The sequence below is a fragment of the Pongo pygmaeus genome, chromosome 3 (genome assembly GCF_028885625.2).
Source record: "Pongo pygmaeus isolate AG05252 chromosome 3, NHGRI_mPonPyg2-v2.0_pri, whole genome shotgun sequence".
NCBI classification, from domain to species: Eukaryota; Metazoa; Chordata; class Mammalia; order Primates; family Hominidae; genus Pongo; species Pongo pygmaeus.
Genome location: NC_072376.2, coordinates 49,621,388 through 49,635,023, shown reverse-complemented (window position 1 = coordinate 49,635,023; position 13,636 = coordinate 49,621,388). Strand labels below are relative to the sequence as shown.

The 13,636-nt window shown below is 36.7% G+C and overlaps 1 protein-coding gene across 2 annotated transcripts in view; it reads right to left on the bottom strand.

Moving 5' to 3' along the window:
• Window positions 1–12,479, bottom strand: part of CENPC (centromere protein C) — a 137,396-nt gene extending 124,917 nt beyond the window's left edge. For both annotated transcript variants that reach the window (XR_008502020.1, XM_054484490.2), the window contains exons 1-4: window positions 12,211–12,479; window positions 11,050–11,096; window positions 7,881–7,951; window positions 6,741–6,835 (exon numbers count right to left, since the gene is read on the bottom strand). Coding sequence is in view for 1 of the 2 variants with exons in the window: in XM_054484490.2 (XP_054340465.1) it covers window positions 6,741–6,835; window positions 7,881–7,951; window positions 11,050–11,096; window positions 12,211–12,228 (231 nt within the window). In the remaining variant the exon portion in view is untranslated. The remainder of the gene's footprint in view (window positions 1–6,740; window positions 6,836–7,880; window positions 7,952–11,049; window positions 11,097–12,210) is intronic.
• Between the last annotated feature and the right edge of the window lie 1,157 nt (window positions 12,480–13,636).

The following is a 13,636-nucleotide window of genomic DNA, read 5'->3' as shown; positions in this document are numbered from 1 at the left end:
TATCTCCCAGAATTTCCCTGTGTTGTGGAAGGGGCCCAGGGGGAGACAATTGAATCATCAGGGTGTGCTATTCTCGTGATAGTGAGTAAGTCTCACAAGATCTCATGGGTTTATCAGGGGTTACCACTTTTGTTTCTTCCTCATTTTTCTCTTGCCACCACCATGGAAGAAGTGCCTTTCGCCCTACGCCATGATTATGAGGCCTCCAAGCCATGTGGAACTGTAAGTCAAATTAAACCGCCTTTTCTTCCCAGTCTTAGGAATGTCTTTATCAGCCGTGTGAAAATGGACTAATACACTACACTGCTGTTGAGTGACCACAGTATGGAATTCAATTCCACAAAAAGACAGAGGTAGGCTTTCATTTAATCTCTGCTCTCTCTTAATATCTCATTAAAGATTTTTAAAAACAAACTCAGAAGGATGAAGAGAAAGACAAAGGAGTAGATGAGACATGTCAGCAAACATTTTTAGGTTGAAAAGCAAATTACTGGTAATTCAGCAACCCAGAGAGAATGGAAACATGCTAGCAATGGAGAAAACCCAGAAGCAGACAGATTACTGTTTATGGAGAAACCTATAAAGATTAGTAGAATTGCAAGACACCACTAAAAAAAAGGGGCAGGCCAGATGCAGTGGCTCACACCTGTAATCCCAGCACTTTGGGAGGCCAAGGCAGGAGGATCACTTGAGGTCAAGAATTCAAGATCAGCCTGGGAAACTTAGCAAGACCACATCTCTGTGTAAAAATAAAAAATTAGCCAAGAGTGGTGATGCATGCTTGTGGTCCTACCTACTCAGGAGGCTGAGGCAGGAGGATCACTTGAGCCCAGAGGCTTGAGGTTGCAGTGGGCTATGAGCACGCCACTGCACTCCAGCAACAGAGCAAGACTCTGTCTCAAAAAAAAGAAGAGGCATGCAAACAGAGGGTGTTAAAAGCATGTATAATTCAATGTGTCTTTTGTCACAGAAAAAAAAAGTGTGTATAGAAAGTAGTTAAACTGGCTGGGCGCAGTGGCTCACACCTGTAATCCCCATACTTTGGGAGGCTGAGGCGGGTGGATCACCTGAGGTCAGGAGTTCAAGACCAGCCTGACCAATATGGTGAAACCTTGTCTCTACTAAAAATACAAAAATTAACCAGGCATGGTGGCAGGCGTCTGTAATCCCAGCTACTTGAGAGGCTGAGACAGGAGATTGCTTGAACCCGGGAGGCGGAGGTTGCAGTGAGCCAAAATCATGCCACTGCACTGCAGCCCAGGTGACAGAGCGGGACTCTGTCTCAAAAAAAGAAGGTAGTAAAACCGAAGAGCCCCTCCCAAACCTATCAGAAGATTATTTACTCTCTTGAGTTTCTAAATCAGAGAGACTGTGACATGAGTGGCATAAGACACAGGTGAAGTTAAGGGCAATACATGAAAACCAGATATATTAAGTAGGAGCACTTAAACTGCACTTTCCCCTTTGCCACATCTGACTGAAATTGAAAACAATCGCAGTTAGACTCGAACCGCCAAGCGGGAAAAATTTGTCAGAAATACTTACCAGGCCAAGAAAAAAGAAATCTACAGATATTAACACCAGGACACCAACAATGAAATGGACCAAACTACACCACAGTGACATCCACCAGTCTACAGATTTTACTAGGCATATAGAGCTTCCAATGTGTTTTAGTTTCCCACTTTCAAACAAGAGGAGACAGCTAAGGATCACTGGACATATGAAAAAGGCGAGGTAATGAGCAAAGTAAGTAAAAAAGCTACTTGCAGAAAACAGAAACTGAAGAAATATTTATGAAAAGGGTTAGATGAACCTAATGTCAAGGAATATAATAAAAATTTAGATCACTAAAGACAGATGACACGATCCTAAAAGCCTGCAAAGAGGAAAAAAATAGTCACAAAGGATCATGGAATCAAAACAGTATTCTCAACAGGAGAAGCTAAAATAAAAGAAACCAACATTTTTAAGTCTAAGGGAAAATACACCTGACTAAAAGGGAGGCTTGATATGAAAAAATATATACTATTTTTTAATTAAAGGAAAATAATTTCTAATCTAGAATTCTGTACTCACCCAAATTACCCATCATGAAGGTAAAACCATGGTATTTTTAAACAATTAAGGTCTTAAATTCTCAGAAAGCTACTAAAGGATGAGTCCCACCAAAAAAGGAGAGGCCAAGAAAAAAGGAAGATTTAAGATCCAAGAAATAAGAGTTGCAATTCAGGAGAAAAGCAAAGGGACTCTCTGTGATACAGAGAGAGTACATGACAAAACCTATGTGATAGGTCTAAGGGTAGATTGAAGAAAAAAAAAAAAGAACAGAGACAGCAAAGCTGAAAATGATAAATTAATGTGTCTACGCATACTAAGACATTTATACTTAGACGTTTGTCATAGAAAACTGGTGATGAATTAGTCATAGGTACACAGAAAGTCAAAAATGGAAAAACCAAAATTAAATCAAGAGAAAATTAAGAGCTGTACATAAAGAAAAGTTAACCATTAGTACTCTACATAGCTGTGACTACTGAAACAGTCGTAATAATACCATAAACACTAAATACTAATCCTACTAAAAATTATGACGTACTAAAGAATGGAAGTTTATGTGTTGTGGTCGGAAGTAGAAACTACATGACAAATAAAGTCTAAACTTCCATAGTAGAAAGCCAATAAATAATAGCAAAGACTGGAAAAAAAAAATCAAGAAACAGCAATATAAACATTATTTAGAAATACGGAGTCAAACCTAGAGAAATAGCTAAGACTAAAAAGTTGGACTTGGAGGAGGAAAAGTGGGGTCTACTGTTTTTTTGTGGAATTTATGGAACTATTTTAAGTTCCATGTACATAATGCCTTTGAGCTTTAAAAATCATTCTTCCAACAAATTAAGAACAAAAGTATGTAAAAAGATAGGGAAGAGAATAAAATAGTGAACTAGAATAGACTGCTGATTCTTTGAAAATGTTAATGACAGAAAAATACCTGTAACCACACAGATAATTTAAAAAGGTGAAAATCAGCAATAAAAAGAGAGTAATAACTATGAGAAAGATCATGAAGTTGACTACACACAAATTGAGAACAGAGGAAATGTTTCAAGAAAATTATAAAATGTCAAAACTGGCAAAAGAAATATAAAAAATGTAATAGATCATTGAATAAAGTGGTAATCACAAACATCCCCACCAAAACAGCCCCAACCATATGTTTTACGAATGATCTAAACGTGAAGAAACAGATCATTTTTGCTTAATCAAGTTATCCCGGAAAACAGAAGAGAAAAACTAATTTATTTTATGAAGCTCGGTTGTGTTTCAGTTAAAACCTATGGAGTCATATCTTATTTTACTTAAAGACAAACAAATATGAAGTAATAACTAGACCTAGGAATCTCAAGTTTGCAAACATAAAAGCCTATAAGATAGATAAGTCTTAAGTCTGATTTTATTTTCAAATCAAGTAAACAAATTCCATTTCTTATGTGGAAGGCCTAGGCCAAGCTTGCTGCACGGAAAGGCCCTACCTGAAAAAAAACCCTAACACCTACAAGGTCTCTGTTGTTTGGAAGCGTCCATCTCAAGGATTAGAAAAAATTAATAATATAAAAATAAAGACTATATGAAAAATAAAATTAAGAAAAAAATAATGAAAGTAAAAACAAGCAAATGAGAGGACCGACAAAGCCAAACTTGGTTTTCTGAAAGACCAAAATTGATAAACCCTGACAAAACTAACCAATGAAAAAGACAAGGCACAGCAGGCACAGTGGCATGTGCCTCATGAGCAGTAGTCCCAGCTATTCCTTAGCTTAGGGAGGATCACTTAAGCCCAGGAGTTCTAATCCAGCTTGGGCAACATACCAAGATCCCTACCTCTAATTAAAAAAAAAAAAAAAAAAAAAAAGATAAGGTATAAATAACCAATGTCAGGAATAAAAAAGAGGATATAACTGTAGATCCTACAGACATTAACAAGACTGTAAAAAGACATGACAAAACAACATTATCCAAATAAACTGGAAAATTTAAATAAAATAAACAAATCCCTAAAAAAAGAAAATTGAGTAGAACATTTAAAAAAATAGAAAATCTAAATTGTCTACTGAAACTATTAAGTAAAATCTAAATCTTTAATGTTCTATATCGTCATCTAGGTAGTAGTTGTAAAAATTCAATGAAATATACACACAATTTGTGTATTTTAATGTATTATGTTTCATAAGAAAACAAAAGTGAGGCCAGGCACAGTGCTCAGGCCTGTACTCCCAATGCTTTGGGAAGCTGAGGCAGGAGGACTGCTTGAGCCCAGAAGTTTGAGACAAGCCTAGGCAACACAGTGAGACCCTGCCTCTGTAAAGAAAAATTTTAAAATGGCCGGGTGCGGTGGCTCACACCTGTAATCCCAGCACTGTGGGGGGCCAATGCAGGAGGATCACTTGAGGTCAGGAGCTTGAGACCAGCCTGGCCAACATGGTTAAACCCCATCTCTACTAAAAATACAAAATATTAGCCAGGTGTGGAGGTGGGCACCTGTAACCCCAGCTACTTGGGGGACTGAGGCAGGAGAATCATTTGTACCCGGGAGGCAGAGGTTGCAGTGAGCCAAGATAGCACCACTACACTCCAGCATGGGTGACAGAGCAAGACTTTGTCTCAAGACAGATAGATAGACAGAGAAATAATAAATAAATAAATAAGCAGGCCAGCATGGTGACATGCACCTATAGTCCTAGGTATTCAGTAGGCTGAGACGGAAGGGTTTGAGCCCAGGAAAAGTTCAAGGCTTCAGAGAGCTGTGATCATGTCATGGCACTCCATCCTGGGCTAAAGAGTGAAAACCTGTCTCAGAAAATAAATAAATAAATAAATAAATTCATACTTTAAAATTCTCACAAAGAGAAAACTCCTATGAATTCCATCAAATATTTGAAAAAGAAACAACACTGGTTCATAAAAACACTTCAGGAGAAAAGAGAAAGAGAAAATACTGAACAACTCATTTTACAAGACCAGTACAAACACAGAGTAGAACCTTTATTTTGAACATTTCTTATTTCTTATACATTTAAAGTTATATAAGTTATTTCTTATACATTTAAAATTATGAATTCCCTCTAACACTATTTTAGCTAAATCTCACAAGTTCTGATAAGTCATATTATTATCTTCATTCAGAGTATTTTATAATCCCAACATGCTTTCCTCTTTGGCCTAAAGTCATTTAGAAGTCATTGCAGTGGACCTTGGCTTTAGAGCACAATGTCTTAAAAGGGACCAGATTTACCCTCCTTCCTGAATCAATTTTAAAAAAAGAAAAAACATACAAGATTCTCAAGAAATACGACATTGAAAAACCAAAGAGAATGATTCTTGAGATGGGAAACAAATGAGGTGAACCCTCTGATCACCCATTTCCAGGATGTGACACACAGGGGAAATCCTCAGTTGAGGAGCCAAAGCTGAGGATTCAGGAAGACCAAAGTGGTTAGAATTTGCAGGGTAAAGTACTGGACAGGAGACGGTTACATAGAGAAAACTGCAGAATGTGCAGATCTCTCTCAAGCATTCAATCAAATGTTGATCAATGTGTTGTAAGAAAACCAGAGAAAGAACCACCCGAAGCCTTGAGGGGGAATATCCTCCCAGTTACAAAGGACCTAGAATAATTTACCAGCCAGAGTGGAAAACCTCCATAAGTAACGGGACACAGTAGAGAAGAATTTTGCCTCAGAAGGGAAGAAAATTAGCTACAGACTATATTTTGCTACTCTTTATTGTTTCCACAGCTTCTCGTATCTCTAAAATTTGTTCCCATTTTTTTTTAGAGAGCTGCTTTAGCATGATTGTTAGCCTTCTGTGACTTACTGCATTCTACCTAGAAGAGGAACCTCTAGCATAACCTTGATACCAAAGCCCTGTAAGAACATTTAAAAAAAAAAGACAATATTATCCATAAACATAGATGCAAACATCTTCAAAATTAGGCAAACCTAATCAAAAAAAGTTAATACTTTACGACCAAGTCAAGTTTATCCCAGAAAACCTAAAGTTGCTTTAACTATCAAAAACCATTGTAATTTATCATGTTTCAGAAGGCCTCTCAATTCTGAAAGAAATGGTTTTGTCTGCATTGCTTGGAACCAAAAGGCTACATATGTTTAATATGTTGATTGCCTTTTACAGTTTTCTAGTAAGTGTTATTTCTAGCACTATATGATTTTTCTAATTAGTATTGTGCTTTTGAATAATTTGCCTTAGATTAGCTTCAAATACTTTATTTGAAAGTCTGCCATTTAGTATAGTTAAGTCAACCAATACTTTATTTCTGATCAAACTAACAGCAAACAATTAAAATAATCAACAGAAGATTGATTTCCCCGTATAATGAAGTGCCTTCATTTATTAGAATATAACCAACCCTGTCAACCTGATTAGCAACTTTGATCGCTGCCCTTTTTCCTAAAAATCTAATTTGAGTATTATTTTAGGAGAAGTGAAAAATGTTTATTATAATTTGATAATTCTAATTCCCATAATCCCAATTCCAACAGAAAATATCAAATAAAACTTTTCACAAAATACCTCCAAATTTTATAGAAAGCCAATGGGAATATAGAATTCCCTTTCAAGAATAAGACTTACAAACAACTAAAATATACATGAGTACATTGTGTATACCTTCATTCATTAAAATATTAAACCTATACCAGCTCTTCTTTATCACTTACCTCTTTGCTTGGTGACTGAATACGAGTGTCTTTTATTTTGCGTGTTGAATTAGGCACTGATTTTGTAGAATTTGTACTAAAATCATTGGCAAGACCTAAAACAAAAGTATGAAATTTTCAAAAACAAGATATAGTGTAATATCTATTAGTTACAATTAAAAGTAGCTGTATATGACATGTGAAGAACCATCTGTTGACTCACTGAGCACAATTAGCTTAAATCAAGTAGAGACCTCAATTCAATATTCAAATGTTCCTGAGAAGCATCAGGAAATGAGAAAAGCAAACAAAACACCTGAAGTATCAATATATGCCAGCTCTTCTTTCAGAGCTTGTATAGAAAACATTCTTTTCTATCATCTGCCCCTATTTCTTTGGGTGGCTTATTCTCTTATTCCAATACCTGCTGATGCTAATCAGCACTTGGAAAAGTTTTTGCTGTAATTTATGACTTCCTTAAACAGATATGTAAATCATCAAAGATTATCTCAAATTCTCCAGCAATTCCAAGAATTCTACACATCTATTTTCGTTATATATTTTTTCTGGCTGGATGCAGTGGCTTATGCCTGTAATCCCAACACTTTGGGAGGCTGAAGAGGGCAGGTCACTGGAGGGCAGGAGTTCGAGACCAGACTGGCCAACATGGTGAAACCTGGTCTCTACTAAAAAATACAAAAATTAGCCAGGCGTGGTGGCACACACCTGTAATCCCAGCTACTTGGAAGGCTGAGGCACAAGAATCACTTGAACCTGGGAGGCAAAGGTTGCAGTGAGTTGAGATAGCGCCACTGTACTACAGCTTGGGTGACACAGCAGGACTACGTCTCAATAAATAAATAAATAATAAAATACTTTTTCTTGTGTATGATAATTATGTATGGACTTCCAGATTACGGTAATCTAATGTGAACTAAAGGGGATGACAAATTATTGTCAAATTATTATTTTTTGTCAGTATTATCCTAAGTATACCAGAAGGTACACAAAGGATTGCACATGAACTCAAAATACCAGGGAAAATATTTTCCATATATTTAAACCCTAGAACATATTTGCTGCATTTGATATTAATTACCATGACAAATTCATATTTTCATCCATCTAACCCTTAAATTCCATCTTGAAATGAAGCCTTACTTTTTTCTTCAAAACAGTCTTGTAAGATTTCCAGAACATTCTGGCCTTGCTCTGTGTTAAGGTCACGTGCCCTAATAAAGAAAAGAAAAATACAACCTATCATTTTCAGAAGATATTTCTTTATATTACCATCTATTTGAAAATTCCACATCTCATTATAAAATGTAAATTTACTTAATATGTAAAATATCTTCACTATTTGAAGACAAAACAAGTACTTGAGGGTCTATACGTTCCCTCAAGTAAACTCTTTCCTTCCTAATAAGAATTAGTATATCATAATCTACATTAACAATTAATATTTCTTAGTTGAACAGCCATGTCTAAAGCTGTTTTAGATTACTGCTGTATCTCAGAAACACAAATTTTTTTGAATGAATCCAATCAGTCCTGAAATGCTTCTTTAACAGACTTTACAGTTACATCTCCAAGTAACATATTCCTCCCTATAAATTCTCAAATGCATTTCTGATTCAGTATCATTGATTAATCTTAACAGTTTATGAATCAGTATAAATTTTAATTAAAAATTATATTGAGCTTGTAGATTCACACCCAGCTATACAACATAATACAGCCCCCTTGTTCACTTTACCTAGTTCTCCACAGTGCTAATATTTTGCAAAACTATAGCATATTATCACAATCAGGATACTGATATTGATACACTCTACCAATGCTATTCTGATTTCTCCACTTCTACATGTACTCATTTCTGAATATACTCATGTTTGTGTGTATATATACAAAATGTATCACATCTGTAGGTGCAGATAAAACAACCAGAGTCAAGATACTGAATAGTTCCATCATCACAAAGATCCTCTATTGTCCTTTTGTAATCATAACCACCTTTCTCTCATCTCCTTCCTGCCTCCTCTCATTTCTAACCTCTGGCAACAACTAATCTGTCCTCCATTTCTAAAATTCTGTCATTGGAAACGATTATATGTAAATAGAATCATACAACATGTATCCTCTTGCCTTGGATTTTTTCACTCAACACAATTCTATGGAAATCAATCCAAATTGAATGTATCAATATTTCATTGCTTTTTAGAGTCAAGTGGTGTTCCATGCTATGTGTGTACCACAGTGTTTAACCATTTACCTGATGAAGAACATCTGGATTTCAATCAGTATAAAATTGACATGCATCTCTAACAGGGTGGACAAACTTTTGCTTAAAGGGCCAGATGGTAAATATTTTAGGCTTGTAAACCATAGTCTCTGTCACAACCAGTCAACTCTCCCATTCTAGCCCAAAAGCAACCACAGACAGTATGTAAACAAAGAGGCATGGCTGTGTTCCAATAAAATTGAAACAAAACCTATGACAAAACATTTGGCTGGCCTATCAGCCAGAGTTTACTGATCCCTGATCTACAACATTCCTATTATTCTTGAGAGCTGGAAAAGTACTATATATGCAGTAATTAAAAATTGTGAGCCACAGTGCATTATCAGGTCATCCATCGTAAAGTTTTATAACTGAAAGATCTCAGAAATCATCCAGTCCAATAATTATCATCCAAATAGATGCGTAAAGTTACTTTTGGAGCTTTGCAGAAATACACATAATTGGTCACTTCCCACAAACCAATTTAATTAGATTTCCTAGGGTGATGGAGATAATTCTGATGTGCAAATCTGGTTAAAAACCCCCAGCTGAATCCTATGCCCTCATTTTGCAGATAGGCAAACTGAAACCCAAAATGGTCAAATGGCCTACCGCAGTTTGTAAATCTAATTAGTATTAGTGGCCAGTTTTCTACCAGAATATATATAGGTGACTATTACAAATTCTGGCCTTGACACCACCCCAAAATACCACCTACAGGTGCATATATTACACAGCTATAAATACACTCCTGCTATTACCTATTTCAAGGATGAGATCCAAAAAGATCAGATTTGCCAAGGTGATAATGCAGAGTCACCATTAGAATGCAGGTCACATTAGGCAACAGTTTTTTCAAAATTTATCAAATTCGTCTTTTCTTCCCCCTTGTCATTATTACCCTAGCATAAAAGCATCTCTACCATGTCTAGATTACTACAGCCCCTTCCTTAAGCTAAACATCAAACATCTTTGCTTTTTTAAATGTGTATGTGTGTTTACATCAGATAGCCCTTATTCCACAGAAGGTTTAGGATAGCTTATTCAAGCCTATAATAGATGCCTAAAGCCTAACATATCCATTTTATGGCTCAATCCAACTCATATGGTCTTGTTTTCCACTTCTACCCAACATATTCAACCTTCATAAATCAGGTCTCTCTGCTACTGACAAATATATGTATTCTTACTTTGGTTCCTTCGTTAAGTTACTTCCTATGTCTGGAATGTACTTTATCTTAGTCTTTAAATACCTATTCAAGGTCCATCAAAGTTACACTACAACTTTAAAGCTTTTCTTAATATCAACAACACACAAATCCCTAATTTCTCACATGGCTGTCTATACTGCAAGTTAATGCCTAATTATATATAGGCCTACTCTCTATGATACACAAGTCATTACTTCAGTATTGCAAGTAATAATTTTTGTTCATTAAATTATTTCACAAATATACATATACATTTTCCCAACAGAAATCAAAGCTTCTTGTAAACAAAAGAACATACTTCTGTGCCCCATTGGACCTACTAAAATCACAGTTCAATAAACAAGATGTTATTCATAATAACATCTTCACTTTTAAAAATATGCTTTTCATCCTATTACTGTAAATATTTAACTAGAAAATTTACTTTTTACAGGTTTTACAACTAAAAGAAGAACCAAAACAACTCAAATAAGCACTCAACAAATAACTGCATGACAGCATGTACTATTTTTTCTTTTTGCCCCACTGAATAAGCTACATCTTTCTAATTTTACCATTTGATTCATTCTACAAAATGCTTTTCCCATGGCAGTCACTTAGTCAGAACTGAGACTCCCTCTTCCTGGTTCCACTATTTTATCAGGTGAATTTCTTTTTTCACAGCCACAAAGTCATTGCACTGCTTGCATTAACATTCCTCTGTTAGTATGACTACCCTTAATCAGTGGGCATAGAAATCATTATATTAGTCAGAGGTGATAGCTTTTCCTTTCTTCATTTAAAAATCTATTAACAATGAGAATAAAAATAATCTTAAAAGCTTAAGTATATAAATCACCTGGAAGGTCTACAAAATCTTCTTCTGTAGCCATTTTTGAGATGATCCTGAAAGAAAAGTAAATCACCAATTTGGTTTAAGATACAGTCGAATAAAATTTATTTTCAAAGTAACTTCATCCAGTATGGGCATGCTATACACCAAACATCTCCTAAGGGCTCAAAACAATTCTAAGGTTATGACAGGCATTTAAAAACTGAACTGCAGGCATCTGGTAAGCTTTATTCCGCTTCTCTCCCCACAGTGAGAATGGCTTTATTGCTTTTTTCTGATTATATATAATGTAAACAATATATGCGCTCATAGTAAAAAGTATATATTATTCTTTCATAAACTCTTTATGTTTATATGTATAACGTCACATAATGGGAGATCATCGAAGCTTAAGATTTTCTTAGAAGGGGAGATAAATTAGAAAATAAATGATACGGGTTTTTATATAGTAACCCTAACCAAAGTATGAAATATAGAATAGTGAACACCAAAGAAGTCCAGAAATATGTAAACAAAATGAGTTGTCGCTCCCATTAGTCATTCACAGCTTGTACCTTTTAACTGATAGCTGTCTTTCAGAAGAGTTTGTCAATAACTGATGCTCCATAAATCAGCCTCAAGAACTGCATAAAAGGCCACCATTTTGACAGAAGAACTGAAAACGTCAAATTATTTCGAGACATACTTGTTACATAATCTGTTTCTCCCAACTACCAAGTGTGACGCAAAGGCACACTTTTAAGGCGTTTCAATACTTCTACCATGGGGAGAAAACTATTTGGAGGCCTAGGAACTGGAGCTAGACTAAAAAGCAGAAGCCAAGATCGCGCCACTGCACTCCAGCCTGGGGGACAGAGCAAGACTCCGTCTCAAAAACAAAAACAAAAACAAAAAAAAACCAGCAGAAATCACAAGCACCTCTCAAGAGTAAGACGTAGGCACAGACGAAATGACGACATGAAAACTTAAGAAATAATAAAAGTACAGTAAATTAACTCTGGTTATCGACACACGATCACACTTGATTTCAAAAATTCCTGTGGCTTTCCCACTGAAATCCCTCGGAGACCACAGCCCCAGCCTAGCATTTCCTTCTCCCCCGCCTCGGGCGCCCGTGCCCCAGCCAGCCGCTCAACCACTCGCCTGGAGCTGGGGGCCTGCACTTACCAGACCCGACGCAGCCATGTTCCGGCCCCGCTGAGCCAGCGCAAGTGTCTGAGGTGGAAGCCCACACGGACCACAGCTCCAGGAGGCCGAGCAAGAAACTAATCGCCGGACTACCAGGCGGCGGCCAAGCAACACCCTTTAGTCTAAGGCGACTGCCGCGAGAGCTGCGATCCGGAAGGCGCGCGCTAACAACACCTCCCCGCCATTAGCTCCGCCCTCAACAGACAAGAACGTTCGGCCTGTGCCCGGGTTTGAACCCGGCGGCACATGCGCAAAACGGGCCGCGCCGTCCAATAGGAGCAAGCCGTTAGTGGGCTCGCCCCTTCACGCTCCAGGCCAACGGCCCTCCCGCCCGCAGCCCCGCCTGACCTACCTCTATCCTCTCTGCTCTTCCCACCTCTCTTCCTCAGCGCCGCGCCCGGGACAGGCGCGAGACTGGGCTTTTATTTGGAAGGCACGGTCCTGAGAACCGCTCGTTGTGCCCAATGTAAAACTTCTCAACAGTTCTATTAAGGAATAATAAGTAATACTTGGAAGAATGAGAGGTAGAAGTTGCAGACGACTTTTTTTTTTAATAGAATCTTTTTTTGAACAGATTTTTCTAATGCAGATTCGTCAGCCACGCCCAGCCCATCTAACCATCATCTCTGAAAATAATTGAATAATTATGTATAATAATGGTGATGATGGCTTGTATTCTTTTTCAAGTATGTGGGTGATATTTTTATGATGCATTGCCAACAAATGACCCACGTAAATATCTATCATTTAAGTATGATGCACTGAAAAGAATTCTATACAGAGTCCTGAAACCTGCCAGCCATTGACTAGCTATGTTATGGAGGGCAAAATTGCGGCACCATTCTGGGTGTTTCCATGGTGATAGAATGGAAGTGTAAATTAGACGCTCTGAAGACTTCTCACCTGACCAGTGTATGATTCTAGGAAGCTGTGTCTTATTTTATTATTTTATTTAAAATTACAAGAAAATTCTAATCAGAAAATAGTTTACTAATTGAATAAATACATTAATCAGGAGTTGAGCTAATAGATTTTTAAAACATGTAGTGCTTTAACAAATGCTGTCACCTATGAAGGCCAATTTTTTATTTTATGTATTTTTTTGATAGGAAAAAAAGAGGAACTATGACTGAAATTAGGCCTGGATTGCACTCCATTCCATTAATTCTGCCATTATGGGCAACTAAGTTATCTGTTCCTTAATTCTCTTGTCTGCAAAATGAGAATAATATTAAAGTGGTTGAGATGTTGTAATTGAATAATTCCTGTTAAGATCTAAGCACAATGTTTGGAACATAGTAAGAATTCAATAATAAAGCTATTGGAATCATTATGGAGACCTTTTTTACTATGTTTGGCAGTTTTGCCAATCAGTCCACATTATAATTTGGTGCTGTCACATTTG